A 14,352-nucleotide genomic window follows, 5' to 3' on the forward strand; every position below is an offset into this window, starting at 1 on the left:
CAAGACTGAGATGCCATTAAAGTTCATGTGCATGTAAAGACAGGCATCCCAATACTTTTGGTAATATAGTGTATGTCTGGGTAAAAATTAAAAACAAAAAAACATTCAGTAAAATGTCACCATACGTTCACATTTCCCCATTTGCTCTGTCTTAGCTGATGGAGCTTCTGGGCCCCCCCAACGTGGAACAAAGAGACCAGCTGCACTCCAGTGACAACAGACCTTACCAAACTTTATTTTTTAGGACAAGATCACAGGAAATCTGCTCAGACTATGTCTCACTCTTATCCTTTATTAAGACATTTCTGGGTAAAACTGGGTCATACTAAAGCTGGTCATAGACGTATCAGTTGTTTTTGATCATCCAGCGGTCCAATTGAAAACAAACTGGATGGATTCCCCCATCCACACAATTGTCTCTGCTATGTCGTTGTCAGAATACACTGATCAGCGCTGCAACTTCGGATCAAAGAATAATTTTTCAAGAAGCACTTTAGAGAGCAGTGGGCCCTTAGACCGAATGCTCTCGAACAGGAATAGCCATAGATGGATCGAAAACTCAGCCCGTTCAGCAGGGACTGGCCAACTTTTGATCCATCTTTGGCCAGCTTAAAGCAGAGTTCCACCCTCAAATTCAACTTAAAGGATTCCTGTAGGAATAAACATTTTAAAAATGAATTGGGCAATACATTTTTTCTTTTTTTGATCGCTTACCTTATTTTAGGAGATTCTTTGTCCCACTTCCTTCTTCTGCAGCCGCACCCCCCCCCCCCGGACGTCACTTCCGGTTTCGCATTGCGTCCTGGGAGATGTTTATCATCAATCCCAGGAGGCAATAGGCATGGCCGGCCGCTCCTCTGATTGCGATCGGCATTCTGGGTAGCCAGGAACCAGGAAGAGGGACACAGTGGCTTCAGATGCCCACACCGGAGATGTATGCGGTCTGCAATCAGTGTTAAAGGTAAGAATCTATATTCAATTACTATTCAATTTCAAATACTGTAATGTCTGAAGATGTCCCCTTCCCCCATCTCCCTTGTGTGTCTTTGTCCATTCAATAAAGCTTCGGGCTTGTGATCTCATTCCCCTCCCCTACCCCCTCTCTCCCACCCCCCATCACACCTGTTGCTTATTGAAATGTTCTCTTGATTGAACAATGCATGCCAAGTTTTAATGTATAGTATTCGTCTTTCAGTTATATGCTTTCGGGGTAATGCGGCGTCATGCATGATGTGATGGTTCGGGGTATCCTTACTGGGCACAACACATTAGGCATCAAACCGCAGAATGAATGTATTTATTTGTATGATTGGAAATGTATTGTCATGTAGTGTATTTATGCGCTGCGTCGAAGTACAGGGTAGAATATATCTGGCAAAGTACTGTTTTTTGTATATTCTTATGCAAATAAAGTATACATTTTCAACCAAAAAAAAAAAAAAAGAAATCTGTCCCGAAACCAAGAAATTAGCGCCTGAATTCTGTGAAGACCTCCCAGAGTGTCAGTCTGATGACCCAAGTGTTTTTCCTAGAAGAATATCATCCTGGGCACCCAGTGACAAGGTATGTTAGATGCTGGCATGAGCTGCTGCACTATATTTATGAGCCATGGCAGTTACTTCCGGGACTTTCTTTCTTTCCTGCTTTACGTCTGCTTTCCTATGTCCTTTCCCCATAGGGACCACTCAGCATCACTGTGGGGTGGATCAGGGATCTCTTTGGCCCGAGTTTCCGCCAGATACCGTTTCTTGTGGCAGACCAGAAGTGCATTGAACATCAAACACATAGTGCTCCTGAAACTCTTTTTTTCCTTTCCCCCTATGAGAGATGGGGAAGAATGTGGACACAGGTAGGAGAAATTTTTTTTGGCTGGGAAGCAAATGCTAGAGGCAGGACGAAGTGGCATCAGGGATCTATTTGAATTGGACTGACTAGATTAATTTCCCCACTTTCACCTGCCAACCTGCAACTCTCTATGTTGTTAGCACTGAGGTAGGCTAGCATTCAGGGTTTAGCTTCTCTTTCTTCCCATTTCTGCCTTCTCCGAGGGTCTACTGCCCTATTCTACAGCCATGTGCCTGTACATGCCACAGACCTGTCATGATTATTTTAGAAGGATAAGGTGTGAGGAGTATCCTCAAAATTTTAAGCTTAAGATTGATAGCATGGCTAAGGAATGCTCTTCTTAAATTTTAGGACAAAAGACAAAACCGTTCTCCTTATATGAAAAAAAACGCAGTTCTGTCTCCTTTGCAACGCCACAAGAAATCAGATAAATGGACCCATAGTACAGGAGAGCTTCTCCTGGCCATTATAGCTACCAATCTTGCTGACATACAACAGACCACTCAATCAACACGAATGGACAACACCTACTTATTCACATCCTTCAACTAACACCTATCTGCATACATGGATATTCAAGGACATTTCTCACTACCACTTGGTCTCCATTGTCCTCCATCTGCTCCCCATTGGGATGTTTGTCACCCCACGCCTCCAGCTCCCGGACTGTGCATTTTCCACCGCCGCAGGATTATAGTGGCATTTCATTAAATTTGGTCTCATCCCATTGCAAACCAGTTGATGAGCATGTACTCCTGAAGAAGTGAACTATGTTCCTCACGATACGCGTCGAGTTTCATGATGCTCCAGTTCAACTATGCAATGTGTTTACTGTATTTGCGAGCATATTTTATTCATGTATGTACATGTGGTCATATATTATGATTGTTATACTTTCAATAAACCTATTTGTATTACTACATCCATCGGCCCCTCTGTGATCACCTCAACTCAAAGTCCCAGGGCACCTTTTTCCTGCTTTGCAATCTTGCTGACATAATGGGGCCCCAGGAAAGGAAAATTAAGTATATAACAGTAACTTTTCTATCTTCTGGCTCTGCTTTCATTGTCACCCCATGATAAATATCCAAGATTATATAAAGTAATAGGTGCAGCGCTAGAGAACAAGCGTATAAAAGTTCCAAAAAATCTGTGTGTAGTCCTATTCGGTTTAAATCAGCGGCAAACCACGCCCCTGATGACGTCATTGTTGACGAAACGCCGCGTCGGGCGGGCTACGGAGCGTGTGACGTCATTGCGCCAGAGGACGCAGCGGCCATCTTCTTGGAAGGAAAAAACCCACACTGTTTATACGCTGATGCCATCCTGATAGAATGTGAGTGTATTTTATGATTTAATAAAGCACTACTTTAATTTAACTTACTGCACTATGAGCTTTTTCACTATTTTTGGGGTCATATGAGGATCTGTGACTCATCTGCCATTCATGTTCCTGAGAACTTATGGAGATCTGTGGTTAAGTTTGGATGAACCAGCGTGGAGATTATTTATCTGGTGCAGTCTTATCAGCCTGACGGTAAGGGTCAGTGTGTTTGGTGGCATCTGGTGGTGGTGATATGTTTAACCCAGCAATACCATCTTGGAATCACAGACATTTGGTGATTTAAACCGAATAGGACTGCACACAGATTTTTTGGAACTTTTATACGCTTGTTCTCTAGCGCTGCACCTATTACTTTATATATTGTGTATGTTTATATCCTGACATATGTGCAGCTTCTGTTGTCTTAGTTTTTTTAAATATATCTTTATTCGCTTTTATTGAATTGATTGTTCCAAGCGCAGCTCTTTCTTGTTTTTTAAATATCCAAGATTGTCACAAGAAAAGTCAAGCAAGGATGCAACGACTAAAAATGTTTTTTTTTTTTAGATTTAAAAAAAACCGTACAGCTTGTGCAAATTAAAAATGATAAGGTTGTATTTAATAGCATTACGTTTTACAACAATAAATAACAAAATGTCTAACAATTGGACATTTGGCGCTATATAAAGCGCTGCGCAAACTGTTGGCGCTATATAAATCCTGTATAATAATAATAACAATTATATACAATAGATCAAGAAGCTAGCAAATATTGGCTTTTCTGTTATTTGTCCATTGTTGGGTTGATCTGATTTAACATTAGATTTATTCTCTTGTGTGCTTCCTCGTGTGATTTTAGATTTGATTTACTTCTAAAGCATCTCCCACATTCAGAACAGGAATGCAAGACATATCGGACATCTCTTGTGTGAGTCTTTTGATGTTTCGGAAGACTTGATTTTTGGGCAAAACATTTCCCACATATAGGGCACGCATAGGGCTTCTCACCCGTATGAACTCTTTCATGTACACGAAGTGTCGATCTTCGAGAAAAACTTTCACCACACTTGGAGCAAGAAAATGGTTTCATCCCCATGTGAGTTCTCTGGTGACTGTTAAGATTTGATACACTAGCGAAACATTTTCCACATACCGAGCATGAATACGGCTTCTGTCCAGTGTGAGTTGCATGGTGTCTATCAAGATACGATTTTTTGATAAAACATTTGCCACATTCAGAACATGAGTATGGCTTGTCCCCTGTGTGAGCTCTATAGTGTTCAGTAAGGAAATGTTTTAAACGGAAACACTTTCCACATTCTGAACATGAAAAAGGCTTCTCCCCATCGTGACCTTTCTGGTGTAAAAGAAGATTGTATCTCCGGGTAAATCGCTTCCCGCATTCCAAGCATGAATATGGCTTCTCCCCTTTGTGAATCATCTTGTGTTTAGTAAGATCAGAGTTAAGTGAAAAACATCTTTCGCATTCAGAACAGGAGTATGGCTTTTCCCCCGTGTGAGATCTTTTATGTTTAGTAAGATCTGAATTGAAGGAAAACAATTTCCCACATTCGGAACACGAATAAGGTATCTCCCCTTCGTGGCCTTTCTGGTGTATATTAAGATTGTATCTCCGCGTAAAACCCTTCCCGCATTCAGAACATAAATAGGGTTTCTCTACTTTTTGGCTCATCGGCTGTGAGATGAGGTCTGCCTTTTCGCCATAAGATTCACCATGCTTTTCGGTGTAACCAATGTCAGGAAGACTTCCCCCGTGTGTAGAGGAATTAGATGACAGATCTGCTCTGTGAGGTAAAGAATATCGTTTTGAGGCATTGGGATTTTCTTCAGAAGAATCAGATATGGTACCATCATCTCCTGAAAAAGCAGATGTGATGTCATCATCTTCTGATGAATCTGATGTGATGTCATCTTTATCACACCTCCTGTACTGGCCATCTGCAGAAAGAGAAAAGTTAATGATAGAAATTAAGTGTACCTGTTTTTAATGACCCTTGAGCTATAAAAACGTTTTGTGGCAATACCCTGAAAAAAATAGAAGCAGTAAGCAGCAATAGATGTATTGAAACTTCACTCTCTTGAAGAGCTCTGGGCACCAATACTATCAGACACTTCCAGAATGTTCCATGCTGGCCGTTGTGGTTTTTCCTGCAGACCCCCATGGTAGTGAATTGGAGTTTGCCAGGAGGAACCACAGTGGCCAGCACTGGATATGCTTTTTAACTTACCTGGAAGTGTTGGATAGTATCAGCACCCAACAAAACAGATAAGCGTGCTTTTTTTGTTTATCGAACATCAAAGGACACAGAGGACTTCATATTCATGACTACCCGAGCCATGCTGCCACCTTCAGGTGAAAAAAAAGGAATCCCCACCTAGACATAACCCCTCCCAGCTCATCCAGTCTACTGATCATGAAGGTGACACACTAAGCAAATTGATGAACTTTTAATACTTTTTTATTGGCTGGTGTTCTTAAAGCCCAAATTAATCTTCACTTAAGCTAAATATGTTCCAGTTGAATCAATATGCCTTACAGTTTTTTTACAGATTTGTCTTAAGTCATAGCCTGAATAGAAAAGCCAGCAAGCCCATGTCCTGCCAGCATGCTTGATCTGTGAGTAAGCTGTAATCGCTCAGCAGAGGCCTGAAACATGTAGTACATGCAATGCTTTGTCCCATGATGCTAGATACTTACTAATTCTAGTTATAAGGTCCGACCTGCCCCCTCCTCTCCTGCCACATCTAATCTCTGACAACAGCTAGGAAGGAGAGGGCTGATTAATAAGGAGGTGGGCATAGGCTCTGTATTCCTCTTTCCAATGCTTGTCTGGGGAAAGTGTTCAGAGCACAGTCAAGCTGCAGTTATAAAAACAGCCGTCTCCTTCCTAGAAGGGGAGAGGAGGTAAGTTCCTAACCTCACAACTAGCCTTAGAAAGCACTTAGCAACATGGTACTAAACATACTTTACCCCATAGAAGACAGAACAGTCAAAATACAAAAGATCCACTTTAACCACTTTAATACAAGGCCATAGCCTGAAAACTGCTACAACATGGCTCTCTCGTTCTGGGAGGGCATCCATGGGCGCCTCCTGCGCGCCCTGTGACCACTGTGTCCTTTGGACACAGCTGATCACAGATCAAGGTAAAGGGCCAATCACAGCAGCCCTTTACCACGTGATCTGCTGTGTCCAATCACAGCTGATCACATGTAAACAAACTTGGTGGTTATCAGCATTCCATTCCTCACGCACTGTTACTGAGGAAAGGAGAGCCAATTAGCAGGCAAGGCTGACAGGGTACATTTACACTGATTATCAGTGCCACCTATCAGTGCCCATCAGTGGCACCTCATCAATGCAGCTTATCAGTGTCCATCAGTGCAGCCTCATCAGTTCCTATTCAGTGCCCCATCAGTGCAGCCTCACCAGTGCCCATCAACGCACATCAGTGAAGAAGAAAAACTACTTACTAGCCAAAATTTTTAACAATTACAATTTTATAAAAACTGCATTTTTGACTTACCGTAAAATCCTTTTCTCTGAAGTTAATTGACAGATGCAGCTCCATATTCCTTATGACCATTGGGTCATGCTGCCCCCTACAGGAGTAGGACACTAGGCAGGAAAAAAACTTTACCACACCTATGGGGCAGTCCCTGCAGGCATACACCCACACACTCTGCTCTAGTCCTCAGAGTTTTGTTGCAAGCAGTGTTTAGAAGAGAAAAACCTATGCCACTCAAAATTAGAGGGGCAGGTGCTGCGTCTGTCAATGAACTTCAGAGAAAAGGATTTTACGGTAAGTCAAAAATCCAGTTTTCTCTATCATTCATTGACAGACGCAGCTCCATAGTTTTCATGACCATTGGAACGTCCCAAACCAGTATTGCATGAGGGGTGGGAAAACAACGCAAAGAAAGAACGTAATTCCCCAAAGGCTAAACTTAGCCAACCAGGTGACATGGAGCTCAACCAGAACAACTGGAGCTCACCTAAAAACAACATACACCCTTGAAATGAATGGATTCTCTCTTAAAGAGCAGCCTGCAAAACCTTGCGGCCAAAAGGATGCCAACACATCCACCTTGTATAATTTTGTGAACGTGAGCATTGATGACCAAGTTGCCACCTTGCAAACTTGCATCACTGACGCCTGATGGTGAAAAGGCTAAGAAGCACTCAGCATCCTAGTAAAATGTGCCTTCACAGGGAAAGGAGGAACCTGACCCTTTAGTGAATAAGCCTGAACCACCATCTGCCTGATCCATCTGGATATGGTCACAGCAAACACAGCCAATCCTTTTCAAGGTCCTTCAGTGAGGACAAAGAGAGAGTCTGATTTCCTGAAAGATTCAGTAGCCGCCAGGTAAACTCTAATTGCCCGAATCACATCCAAAGAATGCAAAGCAATTTCCTTGGGATGCTTGGGCTTAGGACAGAGTGAAGGCAGCACAATGTCTTCATTCAGGTGAAAATCAGAAACCACCTTAGGAAGGAACGACTGATGAGGTTGAAGTACCACTTTATCTTTGTGGACCAAAAGATAAGGTGAGCGGCAGGACTGCGCCGATAATTCAGATACTCTGAGGGCAGAAGTAATAGCCACCAAAAAGACAACCTTCTGTGACAGCGTAAGCAGAGGAATCTCCCTAATGTTCTCAAAGGGAGGTTTTTGAAGAAGAGACAATACCCAATTAATGTCCCGCGGAGGTAGGAGCCATATGGTGAACCCCTTGTATAAAAGTGCGAATCAAGGCATGCCTGGCTAAAGCATGTTGGAAGAATACAGCCAACACTTGGCCTTTGATAGTGCCCAAAGCCAACCACTGTTCAACCCCTTTTTGAAGAAAGGTCAAAATCCTAGCCACCAAAAACAGGCGAGGATGCACCTTCAGCGATTCACACCATGAGATGTACGATTTCCATGTACGATGATAAATCTTTCTGGAAGTAGACTTCCTGGCCTTCAACAGTGTAAGAATCACAGAATCAGAAAGAGATGTGTCCTTCAATACTTAGCTTTCAACAGTCATGCCATTAAAGCCAGCGACTGTAAAGCAGGATGGAAGATCAGCCCTTGAGACAGCAGATCTTCCCTGAGCGGAAGTCTCCAAGGAGCATCGGCGCCCAACCTTACCAGATCTGCGTACCAAGACCGGCGAGGCCAGTCTGGGGCCACCAGAATGACAGGAATCCCATCCACTTCTATTCTGTGCAGAAGCCCTCGGCAGAAGTTTTAGTGGGAACGCATAGATCAGCCGATACTGACCCCAAGCAGTGCGTCTGTGGCGTCGGTCACAGGATTCCTCGACCTGGCTACAAACCTCTGAACCTTCTTGTTGAGTCGAGAAGCCAACAGGTCGACATCGGGGGTGTCCCTCACCAGACACACAGGAGGTGAAACACCTCCGGGTGCAGGGACCACTCCCCCTGATCCAGCACCTGACTCAGGTAATCTGCCTGCCAGTTTTCCACACCTGGTATGTGTACTGCAGAAAGAGCTGGAACAAAATTTTCCGCCCATTCCAGGATCTCAGCCACCTCCCGTGCTGCCAAGACACTCTTGGTGCCCCCTTGATGATTGATGTAAACCACGGCTGTGGCGTTGTCCAATTAAGTCCAAACTGGACAACTCTGTAAATGAGTTGTCCAGTTACTCAGGCAAAACTTTATCGCTCTGAGCTCCAGAATATTGATCGGAAGTCTGGACTCTTCTACTGTCCTGGAACCCTGGACGCAGAGCTTCCCCAGCACTCCTTCCCAGCTGGACAGGCTGTGTCTGTGGTTACCACAGTCCAATACAGTGGAAGAAAGGACTTGTCCTGGTGTAGTTCTAACGAGTGAAGTCACCATAACGGGGCAGTGCTTGTGTTGTGACTCAACCGAATCATAGCGTCCAAGGGCTTTGGATCTTTGTTCCATTTGACAAGAATATCCCTTTGTAAGGGTCTCGTGTGGAACTGAGCAAACAGAACTGCCTCGAAGGTTGACACCATCAGACCCAAAGCCCGCATGCAAGTCCGCAGAGAGGACAGATTGCTGGCTAACAGCAAACTATTTGCCACCTGCAACTTTTGCAGCTTGTCCGGGGAAAGAAATACCCTCGCCGAAGCGGAGTCCAGAGTCAGGCCCAGATAATCCAGTCTTAAGGATGGTATCAGGGCCGATTTTTTTTTTTGATGCTCCAACCAAACTCTTGCAGAGTCCGTGCAGTAATTGTCAAGTCGCCCAACAGGGCTGAATGTGAGTCTGCTCTTAATAGGAGATCTTCCAAGTACCCCAGTACCGTAATCCCCTGTTGTCGCAGTAATGCCAACACCAGAGCCAACACTTTGGTGAAGACAGGAGAGATGTTGGGCGCTTGTGCCAAAGAGAAAGGACCCCCAGTGCAGCAAACAACAGTTAGTTGAAACAATCAGGGACTTCTGGAGCATATGCTCTACAGATGCTGATGGAAACTCAGGGCAGGTCTGGCAGGCAAAAGATGAAAATCTCGCTGGCAACAAAAGGAAAAACAGGCGCCGCTGAGTGTAGCATAAAATTTATTGACATGACATATATATAAATTCACATGGGAAATGCCTTAGTCCATAGTTCCTAGATCGCTTCCTGTGTCCTGTATGTCTGCCTTCCGACTGGCCCGCAGCCAGGTGATGATGATTACAGGAAAGGCTGTGGAGGAGCTGGATCAGGCAGAGGCAGCGGTGAACCGCAAGCCTTCCCGGAAATGACGTAACGCGTTTCGGAGCATGCGCACTATGCTCCTTTCTCAGACGAATCCCATGTGAGTTTATTTATATGTAATGTCAATAAATTTTATGCTACACTCAGCGGTGCCTGTTTTTCCTTTTGTTAACACTTTGGTGAAGACCTTGGGGGCAAAGGCAAGACCAAAGGGTATTCATACAAATTGATAATGCTCTTCTCCTACAGCAAAGAAAACGCTGGTATTCAGCATAAATAGGGATGTGTAGATATGCGTCCTTGCTATCTTTGGAGGCCAAAAAGTCTCCTTGGTGTAGAGACGCCACTACCGTGCGAATGGACTTTATTCAAAACTTCTGTACCCACACAAAGTGGTTTAGAGCCTTGAGGTCCAGGATTGGACGTACTTTACCTTCTTTCCTGGGCACAGAAAACAGGTTTGAACAGAACCACTGAAAGCATTCCCGAGAAGGAACCGGCACAATCAACCCTTATGACAGCAGATCTTGTACCGCCTCTCTTAGATCCCTTAACTGGTCTGGAGATAGGTGTAGATTGGACAGGAAGAACCTGTCCGAGGTCGAGACCGGAATTAAATCTTATAACCAGATCGGATCAGTTCGTGGACCCATTTGTCCTGAATCAAAGAAAATCCATGGTTCTGGAAAAAGAAGCAAAGACGTCCCCCCACCCCAGAAACAGGTGAGGGCGTCCCTTCATGCAGACAAGGATTTGTCCGCAGGTCCAGATTGGCCTGTTCTCGGCTTACCTGACCATGTCCTCTTGGAACCCACAGAAGACCTAAATGGCTTAGCTCCTTTCTCCTGTGACCCAGAGGCAAGAAAGGGCCGCCTATGAGCAGTAAATAAAGCCCCCCGTCTATTACGCGGTGCCTTGCCCTTGGTGGATTAGGGAAGAAGAGTACTCTTCCCACCCTTAAGGGAGGATCCAAACAACCTGTCCCCCATAAAGGGAAGGTCAGAAAGAGCCTTTTTGGATGCCGGGTCCGCAGACCAGCTTTTCAACCACAACATGCATCTAATAGCAATCCCCACCGCAGACACTCTGGCTACCAGTGGAGCCGCATCCAGCGACACATCACATATATACAGAAGGGCTTGAACCATTTGGTCCGTTAGTGCAATCAGGCCCGGTGAGAGCTGCTCCGTTTCCAAGTCACCTTTTAGCAACTTCGCCCATTCTGTGATGGTCTGTGACACCAGAGTGATCACAAAGACCGGTTTTAGTATGGAGCCTGCTAACACATGCAAATGGCGGGACAGTGGACTCTATCCACGGGGTCTGTAAATACCTGGGAATATCTTCCACCGGGACCACAGTAGACTTGTTTAGCCTGGAAACCGGAGGATCCACCTTTGGTGGCACGGTCCATCTAGTGGAAACCGCATCTACAAAGGGGTAATCCCTTTTAAGGCGCTTAGGCACCACTAACATTTGTTTGATGTGCCCCCAATGTTGTCAAAAAGTTCCGGACAGGGAAACACCTTGCCCGACTTTTGGGATTTGCGGGTGCCAAAAGATACCTGCGTTACTAATGCTGTAGACTCATCCGCTATTTTTAAAGTTTTCAGCACCGACACTATAATTGCCTCCACCAGCACGCTTTCCCGTGCAGCAGCTGACGAGGAAATGTCCTCCTTGCTGCCAGAATGCAAAGACGCAGATCCACCAGGATGGCATGGGTCCGCAGCGGCCATATCTACCTCAGATCTGAGGATACTGCAGAGGGAGGTGAAGGCATAGGGCGCTTTGGGCTATTGGTATTTTTTAAAACTAAAGGGCCATACACACTATAAGATTTTCTGAAGACTTTTTCCTTCAGATTTACCTTTTCTATGTAGTGCAAGGGCCTGCCAGATTGCATACAAATTGAAAGTGTTTAGGTTTGACCTCATATTATATGGTTTTGGTAAATCTAAAGGAAAAAGTCTTCAGAAAATCTTATAGTGTGTATGGCCCATAAATCCACTTTTGACACCAGGCTTTCCAAAACTGCTGTACAAACAGACAGGGGCTGTGACCCGGAGGGTCCTGCAACTGCACTGAGGGGGTCTGTAGGCAAGATTTGGTCCTGGGACTCCATTAGCACTGAGTATAAAAAAGGCAGTGTCACTTTAAAAAAAAAGTCACAAAAATATGCAATCTGCACCGTTTGACCTATTTCTGCAAATTTCTCAGTCTGTAACTATTCTGTATTTATGTTATATCACGAACCCATGCCGATCTCTATAGCAATCTCTTCCTCTTTAATCTCGTTCTCCTTGGTTCTGACTTCTCTCAGAGTCTCTCTGGTGTCTTCGGGGTCTGTGAATAAAGATGAGAGTGAAGCCCCCTGTACTGAGATGTATGAGAAAAGTATGTGGGGGGGGGGGGGGAGACTGGTTTGGCCTCTTGGCTAGAAACACACAATGTGAGGAGTACAGATGGAGTCTAATAGAGGCTGGTGGCTCCCAATTCCCCCACTGGGCATATATTGTCTACTAACAGAGGAGGGGGGAGCAGAATGTAGTGACTAAACAAGGAGAATCTGGGAAACTTTTCTGTATTTAGTGTTTATTACTCACCTGTGCTGATCTCTGGAGGAATTTCCTCCTCTTTGATCCTCACACGTCCTTCTTCCTCCTTCTCCTCAGCTTTGACATCTCTTGGAGTGTCTCTGGTGTCTCCGGGGTCTGTGAACAAAGATGAGAGTGAACCCCTCTGTACTGAGATGTATGAGAGACCCCAGAGAGTGTGTGTGGGGGGAGACTGGTCACACACAATGACATGATGTGAGGAGGCGAGCCAGAGTATAATAGAGGCTGATGGCTCCTGACTCCCCCACTTTTCCACTGCAAGTACCGGCTTGGCTCCACTCGGCACTGCTTAGCTCAGCTCGGCTCAGATTGCTTTTCCACTGCGTGGTACGAGTCGGCACGTTTCAGCACTGTATAGCCTCTACTCGGCTCAGTTTGCTTTTCCACTGCGTGGTACGAGTCGGCACGTTTCAGCACTGTATAAGCTCTACTTGGCTTGCTTTTCCACTAAAGTAGTAAGTGGGTGGGATTACAACGAATCTCTGACCAATTAGTGGCTAGTAGTGACAAACAATCAAGGCTGCATGCAAAGGATTGTGGGATATGGTATAGGTACGGCCCGCTTGGAACCACAACCGAGGTGGTACTGTTTAAGCGAGCCGTACCGAGCCGTACCATGTAGTGGAAAAGCGTCGCTGTACCAAACCGTACCGAACCGTTCCAACACGTACCATGCAGTGGAAAAGCGCCTATACTGTCCCCCCATAACTGTCTACTGACAGAGAAGGGGGAGAAGAAGAGATTGTTTTAGCGACTGAACAAGGAGAATCTGGGACTCTTCTCTGGCTTTAGTGTTTATCACTCACCTGTGCTGACCTCTATAGGAATTTCTTCCTCCTTAAGCATCTCATTACCCTTCACAAACATCTCTGCTTCATCTTCAGCTTTAACAGTCTGGTTATCACCCTGTATAAGATTAATAATGTTGGCAACTTTATCTGCATTATGATTTCAGATAAAACATCATGGCACTCTCTTTAAGACTCTCAGCTCCATCTACCTGATCCACCTGAGGGATCTCCTGATCTTCCTGTGTGGAGTCCCGGGAATACAGAGGACGGGGAGATCTCTCTGGGGGATTTCTGTTACTGGATCCATCTGTAGGAAACACACACACTGACTGAATACATTGTTTCTATGTCTTTATATCAGAGGATGTGTGCATGTAGGTGGATACTCCGTACTGCTCTCTCCTTTACAAGACATTACCCTTACCCTGTGATGTGAGGGGTGGATGGTCCTCCATTATGATGTCCTTGTACAGATCCTTATGTCCATCTAAATATTCCTTCTCTATATGTAAGTACTTGAAAAGATGCAATAAAAATCGCCCTGCAATATATGAATAGTACCCCAATCAACGTTAAAATATACATATAATATACACACATAAATACATACATATATTTTGTTTTTAGGTAGAGAGTGTTCTCCCATCAGGCCAATCTAACGTAATAGTGTGAAGGAAAAAAGGGGGGAGAGATCTGCCACATAAAAAGACTAGATGTCTGGCTGCCTCCATCCCTAAATTTGATATACAGTATTTGATATTCTTTTACACTGTGGAGGTGGGAATTGTGGTATATATCCTCTTGTCACGTTTTATATATTTACTTTATGCACCCTTTTTGAACATATTTCACTATGGGATGGATATGTATACTACTTTGGTTCTTACAATTCACTGCCTCCTTTACTCTTTCTTCCATTCTATTCCTCTTTATGGTGCATGTCACCCTTCTCACCACTATGTTGTTTCTTTTTCATCTGTCTCCCCATTCGGAGACACCCAATGTGGTATCACCGCTCTCTTTGCACCCTCCATATTCTGGATGCTCACATTTTTTGGCAATTCT

At 44.6% G+C, this 14,352-nt stretch overlaps 1 protein-coding gene across 1 annotated transcript; it reads right to left on the reverse strand.

The window, feature by feature from the left end:
* Window positions 1-3,953: 3,953 nt before the first annotated feature.
* On the reverse strand, window positions 3,954-13,815 carry LOC309564369 (uncharacterized protein; the record flags this gene model as incomplete). The annotated part of the gene is made up of 6 exons (XM_082268996.1): window positions 13,712-13,815; window positions 13,497-13,594; window positions 13,303-13,402; window positions 12,485-12,592; window positions 12,135-12,224; window positions 3,954-5,128 (listed from the first exon to the last, which is right to left on the reverse strand). Exons 1-6 carry the CDS (start codon window positions 13,740-13,742, stop codon window positions 3,954-3,956), a joined length of 1,602 nt encoding a protein of 533 aa, XP_082125122.1. The 5' UTR covers window positions 13,743-13,815.
* Window positions 13,816-14,352: the final 537 nt, after the last annotated feature.

This window comes from Pelophylax lessonae (genome assembly GCF_965119305.1).
Source record: "Pelophylax lessonae genome assembly, chromosome: 9".
Classification (NCBI taxonomy): domain Eukaryota; kingdom Metazoa; phylum Chordata; class Amphibia; order Anura; family Ranidae; genus Pelophylax; species Pelophylax lessonae.